At 50.1% G+C, this 6887-nt stretch overlaps 1 protein-coding gene across 1 annotated transcript; it reads right to left on the reverse strand.

Annotated features, from left to right (window-relative positions):
* Positions 1 to 720: 720 nt before the first annotated feature.
* Positions 721 to 6573, reverse strand: TPRG1L (tumor protein p63 regulated 1 like). The gene is made up of 5 exons (XM_063317434.1): positions 6349 to 6573; positions 4999 to 5090; positions 3501 to 3677; positions 2689 to 2842; positions 721 to 2049 (listed from the first exon to the last, which is right to left on the reverse strand). The coding sequence occupies exons 1-5, from the start codon at positions 6547 to 6549 to the stop codon at positions 1855 to 1857; spliced, it is 819 nt and encodes a 272-aa protein (XP_063173504.1). The 5' UTR covers positions 6550 to 6573; the 3' UTR covers positions 721 to 1854.
* Positions 6574 to 6887: the final 314 nt, after the last annotated feature.

Raw genomic sequence — 6887 nt, forward strand, 5'->3', positions numbered from 1 at the left:
GATTTTGACTCGAGGGAGGGAAGGAGGGAGGGAGGGAGGAGGGAGAGAGGGGGAACATGATCTTTCCTTCTCTTGGTCTTTCTCCCCCACCCCCATTTGAAAAAAGATAGTCCAGCTCAACTCCTGGGGAATTCATGCACACTTCCACGTAGTTCTCCTGGCAACACTATGGAAATGGCTTGCAGGACTTCCTAGTGGTCTCCCACCCACGTTCTAAACGGCTCTAACCCAGCTTAGTGCTTTCGAGGATCAGACAGTGTGGGCTGGGCGGTGCTAAATTTTGCAGTCTTCGGCCTGGTTTTAAAAGGCCCCAAGGGCTCAGAAAGCTTTTTGCTGATTTCATCTCCCAAGACACCAGGCCTCGAGTCATAGCAGAGCAACAGGGGTTATAGGGTGCCTCTGCGCCCATCCGATCTTTTTAAAACCGTATTAAGAAAACAATAATGAAGTGGAAGGATCTGCCTTGAGAGGCATGTTTATTTGCAGCACAGTCTCGGTCCCTGCAAAAATCTTACTGGGATGCTACAGAGCATTGGAGGAAGCCAGTGAACCTTCTGGCAAATGGGCGTGCCTGCAACCATTTTGTGAGTGCACCCACCGCTTGCATGCACAGCTCCATGCACGGCCCCGTCGACAAGCCAGATCTTAGCTTCGTGCAGTCTTTCAATCCATGAAAGTACCAGTTATTCCCATTTACACAAAGGCCAAGGGAGCCATGAGTTAATGCTTCTGCAATTCATATTGACTTCAGTTTTATTAAGCTTCGGTATACACAGCTTAAAACACAAACAAGGACATACATCTGGCCTCATCCCAGCAGCCTTTCGCCCGCTTTCAGAGAGAACGCCGTTCAGCGAATTACTGAGGGACGCTGGATGATGGGTGTCAGGGAGCAGAGTGTCAAACATTCATTATGGACAGTTTAAGGAATGCAGAAATAAAACTCAGAACGCTCACTGGGATCCAAAACAAAGTTCATGCTTGAAAAGTGACTGTTCCCCACGTGTCAGTAGACCTTTTCTTCCAACACAATTCTGTCTGGAATGACCTCCTGACTTTAGGCCAGGATGAACCCGTATCTATCAATTTCACATTCCCTTTTCGGATGCCAATCTCTTGGATTCGCACAACCGAGCACCGGGCAGCTTCAATCGAGAGCGAAGCTTGGACAGTTTTATCAATGAGGAAATTTCTAGTTCCTGCTGTCTCGCTTTTATGCACGTGCTTTGGGAGTTTAGGACCCTGTTTTAGACTGAAAAGGCATCTCTGAAGCTGACCGAAAATTCCCTTTCGCCCCGCCGGTACAAAAAACGTGATTCTGTGCGACGCAAAATTCCTAGACGCGGGCGCTGCCGCGTGAAATTTCACAGCAGCACGCTCGGGAGAAGCCGTTCCTTGCGGGACGTGTCTTCATTTTGGCTGCGCACGAGTGCTCTAAACAGAGACGCCACAGCTCCAGCTCGCCGGAGACGAGAACATTCGGTGGCCACGTGGAGACATACGAGCCGCCAGACTGTCAAGCTATCCCTTTAAATCCCGTGAAATACGCAGTGATGCCGCCAGAAGGAAACCTGGCCAAATGTTTACATGGGGAGGGGGAGAAATCCAGAGCATGCGTTAAAACATACAATTATCTGAGATACGCTGAGAGAGAGGAAAAAGATCGTAGTTAGGGCACTGTACGGACCGCAAGATGGTAACCGCTCTATGTGGCTGCCTCTCCCGTCGATCCGTCGGATGGATTTTACGACAAGCAAGATTTTGGTGGGCTGGGGGGAAAAAAAATCAAGGGTTTTCTCCTCTTTCCGCAACTCTCCTCTTCCGGGGGGGGGCAACGGGGACCCACCTTGGTTTTTAGAATCCAATTTTCCCCCTCGTCATGGAATAACCCAGTTTGGCTTCGTTGTTGATGAAAGACATCAGCCCGACGTAGGTTTCTATGAGAAGAGGTCTCTCCAGCACCAGGACACCGTTGGCCCGTCCGGGCAGAGGACTCTCCTTGTGGGCCTTCTTGACCGCCTGAACCAGCTGGATTTTGAAGTTCTCCAGCTGCAGGAGAAAAGAGAGAGAAGGGTTGCATCGCCCTTGCAGAACCCCTGAATCGTCTGGAGCAGTGTCTCTCAGCCTTGGCAGCTGGCAGGTGTGTGGACTTCAACTCCCAGAATTCCCCCAGCCAGCAAGGGGAATTGTTCAAACAGCTTGAGCGCTGGTAATGAAACTGGGTTGAATGCAGATGAATGGACCACTCATTCAGACTAACACAGCTTTCCTACCGTGCGAGACTTCTAAAACCTCTCCTTGGAAAGGCTCTTTGACACTACAACCCCCATTGTCCCCAGCCAGCATGGGACCTGCCCTCCTGCAGCCAGGGACAACCTGTGGCTTCTCCAGAATGGCTCACTGCAGTTGAGCTGTGTTAGGCCAAGGAAGCTCAAACAGGGAGGGAAGGAAGGAGGGAATTTTTTACTCTTCTGAAGAGACCAAGGTTTAAGATGCCGGCCTGTCCCGTTTCCTTAGATTCATCCTACCTCGAGACATCTCAACTTGAGAGAGGAAGAAAAACCAGGATGACTTCTTTGTATTGTCTTTTGGTTGTTTTTATGATGCTTGGCCGCCCAGAGTCGCTGGTTTGAGATGGGTGGCTATACAAATTGAATAAATAAATTAATTGAAAGTTAAAACTCTTACCTGGCAAAGGGATGCAATGTTCTCGTCGGCGTCAGCCATGGGGTGCTCGGTGAAGGTAGCGTATGGCACGTTGCTGGACCAGGGGTTCCATCGATTGATGAAGGAGGCCCGGCTCTGCTTGTCCCACTGGATTCGAATTCCAAAGCCATCTCGCCTGGCGGGTTGAGAAAGAACACATGCTTGCCACGCAACCGGCTCAGCTTCCCCGCCTCTTGCCTATTTTACGATGATCAAAGTCCCCTTTTCAAAGCTGCTTTAGGGGAAATGCTTTACAGGGAGTCCTCGACTTACAATCATTTGTTTAACGACAGTCCGAGTTACAACGGCCTCGGAACGGGTGCTTTGCATGCTGTGGTCACATGATCCTGTGGTCACACGATCACGTTTTGTGACTTTTTTGCCATTTTCTGGCAAAAAAATGCCCATGGGAGAAGCTGGATTCGCTTAATGACCACCGTAAAAACGGTTGTAAGATCGGGTCCGGTCACGTGGTGACTCGACTTACGACAATGACTTACAGCAGAAATTCTGGTCCCGATTTTGGTTGTAAGCCGAGGACCCCCTGTATTCCTCTTTCCACGTTAAAGGGAAAAAGAGATCAGGGGCAGGTGTCCTGTTTGAAAACTTTTGAACAAAAATCTGTAGGAATGCAGAATTGGCAGCTGAACTGGAAAAGCAGAGGGGTAGTTAAAGAAAAAAGTCCCTGCTGAGGATCTGATGTTTGTTTGAAAGCCTTAAACCAGAGTTTCACAACCTGGGGCAAAGAACAAGCGAACCCAGCCATTTTCTCCCCAAACAAGCAGGGAACGTACTTGTTGAGCGACTTGGGAGGAAATTCAAACTGGCCCACCGAAATGGTGTCGACAGCGTTGAGGGATATTCTAGTGACTTGCAGGCACTGCAGGCTGATGAAGTCGTACTTACAGATCAAAAGCGAGCGGTCGGTAATCAGAACCAAGCGCTCCTTTTCGTTGTTCCAGTGGTCGATCCTGCAGAAGCGGGGAAAAGAAAACGCATCGGCCTACTTTTATTTCTCCTGGTTAAACAGGCTCCGAACGGCGTTAACGCTAATTTGCTTTGGTGTGATAGAACAGCGATCCTGGAGGGACAGAACGATAAACCGAGAACAGACACAAGGCTAACCTAGTTCAATTGGGGACTTAGCTTTATCGCAGTACAGGCAGTCCTCGCTTAACGACCATTTAACGACAGTCCGAAGTTACGATGGCCTAGGAAAAACCGCTTTACGACTTGTACTTGCAACCATAGCACCACGTCATGCACTCGCAATTCGGGCACTTGGCAGCCGGCTCGCATTTACAACCAGCTGCAGCGTCCCGTGGTCACGTGATCACGATTTGCAACCCCCTTTTTTGCCTGCTTCCAGCAAAAAACATCAATTGGGGAAGCTGGACTCACTTTCTAACCACGGTGATTCACTTAATGGCCTGTGGTTCCGAACAAAATTGGTCGTAACATCGGATCCTTTCACATGGTGACTCACTTAACGACCACATGGCTTAATGACAAGTTTCCAGTCCCTATTGAGGTCGTTAAGTGAGGACTCCTTGTAGATTTGTCTTCTCCTTTGGCTAAATACCACTCAAATAAAGAGATGCAGAACTAAAAGAAGCTGTTTTCTCCTTCCTAAATCTTCCAAGCACACCAAAGAGGAAGTGTGCTCCTGAAAAGTGGATGCAGGAAGTTTGGGAAGAGATCAGCGAGGGAAAACCAGTCTGGTTCCGAGGGGGGAATGTTAAGCTCAAGGGTCCATCTCTGATGCTACTTCGGGTGAAGATGATGGATAGGCCTCCTCGCGAGGAAAAGTGGAAGAATTCAATCTGGACGCCACCAGCTAGTCAATGGCACCTTTCCCTTTTATTTTCTTGGTTTATATCCAGCCTAGAGGTCATCCAAGCGGTCTTCGGCTTTCCCCTGCCACCTGAAATTAAACGGGGATTGAAGATGGCGAAGGCCACCTTTTGTCTAAAGGATGAGAAGGGGAAGAGAGACTGAAATCTTTATTTATGTGACACATCTACACAGCCCTAACCCATCTCATAAATGTGACCCTGGGCAGCTAATAAAAGCAAAAACTGTAAAAAAAAAAATGCAACCAATAATGAAAAAATAAAGAGCATAAAATAGCAGCCAAGAAGAATCAGAACATCCACAGTCAACATAACCGGGGGGTGTGTGTCGCCCACACTATCTGGGCCCCGGGCCTGACCGCATAGCCACGTTTTTACAGTAGCGGCTTGTGAAAGGCCAACGGGGGGGGGGAGACATGGTTTCTGGAGCCTTGCTTACTCGGTGAGCAGCCACACGCTTTGGACTTCGCCATCCTCCGCGGGCATCACCACCACCCGGATCTCGTTGACAGCCTGTTCAATGGTTCCTGGCTGAATTAAAAGGGGGAATTAGACATTGGAGCCCCCTGCTTCCAGCACCCTGCGCCCCTCGCCGCTTCAGAAATGTTAAGTCTAAAGAGGGGTAAGAAGGCTTGAAAAAAACGCATCGCGGTCAAACAATTTCGTTCCCCGAAGACGCAAAGGCAGAATTCACTCTTGTGCGCCCCGGCAAGTTGTGCGAACCCCGTTTCCCTGGCTGATTTCAGGGGCTCCCCTTTGCTTCTCAAGAATGCAACAGGGGAGCATTTCTCACACCTAAGTCGCAACAGGCATAATGCTGGTTGCTCCTGCAGGGTGCGTGCGTTAGATTTTCGCCCCACTTTGTAAAAAGCAGTCGGTCCATGCAAGGCAGCAGACATACATGAAATGCCCTTGCCTCCTATATTTTTATATGTTTTGTATGAGATTATATAATTTATATAGTGTATATAAATATATTTATATAATCTAAATTATATACGCACACGCATTCCCTGCAGTGGCCTGGCTCTGCCACCGGGCTTGGGGCGGGGAGGAGAATCGCCATACTTGGGGTGAGCTAGTGCCTCGAAACGCCCCTCCTACGCAAGGACGAAATGAGATCACGGCCATCTGGATTTTATTTATATTTAGTAGCTATGTGAAATTGTTTTATAGTGCACTTTTATATCGGAATTAAATTATATTATATTAATTTATATTATATTATATTATATTAATTTATATATTATATTATATTATATTATATATTATATTATATTATATTATATTATATATTATATTATTTTATTTTATATTAATTTTTTATTTTGTTGTAAACTGCCCAGAGTCCCTCTGGTGGGAGGAGATGGGCAGTGACAAATTTGATAGATAGATAAATAAACAAACTGTGTGTGTGTGTGTGTATAATTCATCATATTTATATGTATATAATTCTTCATATTTATGTAACAGCCTATTTCACAAAAGGTGACTGGGTGGTGCGTAATAAATGTATATACAATACTATACACACACTATACATTTATACACACAAAAACACGTTTTGTACACACACACACACTATATGCATACATATTGACAGTATACACACACATTTTTACACACACACACGCTATGTATAGGGAGAGATTTCAACGACCAGCTTTACACTGTCGTCCTGCTCAGGCCGGCGGCGAGGAGCCCCCGCGGAGCCTCCCCAGCCCGGCGCAGTCTACCCCGGCCGGCCGCCGCGGCGCCCCCTCCCCCCGCCGCGCATGCGCCCGCGCACCCGGAAGACGAAATACTCCCTCAGGCGCCCCGCGCGGGTGGGGTTGCGCACGGCCAGCGGCCGCAGCGTCTGCCGGGGCGCGGCCAGCGAGGGCGCTGGGGCCGCGAGCTCCCCCGGCGGCGTGAAGGGCACCTCGGCCTCGGCCGCCGGCACCAGCAGCGCCGGCCCGGCGCCCTCCTCCGCGTCCCGCAGCTGCAGCATCGCCGGCGGCGGCCCAGCGGCGCCTCTCCCGTCAGGCGGAGGGGCGCGCTCTGCGCAGGCGCCGCCAACGGCCGCCCGAGGGGCGGGGCCGGCGCCCGGGGTGGACCCACGCCGCGCCTGCGCGCGGAGGCGGCCCTGGCGGGGCCGGTGCGCGTGCGCTTCCCCGGACGGGGTGCCTTCCCGGCCTGTTTCCGGCAGAGCGGCACGTGTGAAGCCGTGCGCGTTTGCATGCGCGTCGCTTGTGCACGCTCCCCACCCTCGGGGCGCGTATTTCCACAGGGGCGCATTCCTAGGCGGGTGCGCATCTCTCCGATATGCAGATCGATCAACGCGCGGGG

Source organism: Candoia aspera, chromosome 18 (genome assembly GCF_035149785.1).
Source record: "Candoia aspera isolate rCanAsp1 chromosome 18, rCanAsp1.hap2, whole genome shotgun sequence".
NCBI lineage: Eukaryota > Metazoa > Chordata > Lepidosauria > Squamata > Boidae > Candoia > Candoia aspera.

Coding starts and splice junctions, on each gene's coding strand:
- TPRG1L (XM_063317434.1), bottom strand. CDS start 6,549: ATGCTGCAGCTGCGGGACGCGGAGGAGGGCGCCGGGCCGGCGCTGCTG. Junction 3,678..4,998: donor AGCGTGTGGCTGCTCACCGA/GTAAGCAAGGCT, acceptor CCGCTTCTGCAG/GATCGACCACTGGAACAACG. Junction 2,050..2,688: donor ACATTGCATCCCTTTGCCAG/GTAAGAGTTTTA, acceptor TTTCTCCTGCAG/CTGGAGAACTTCAAAATCCA.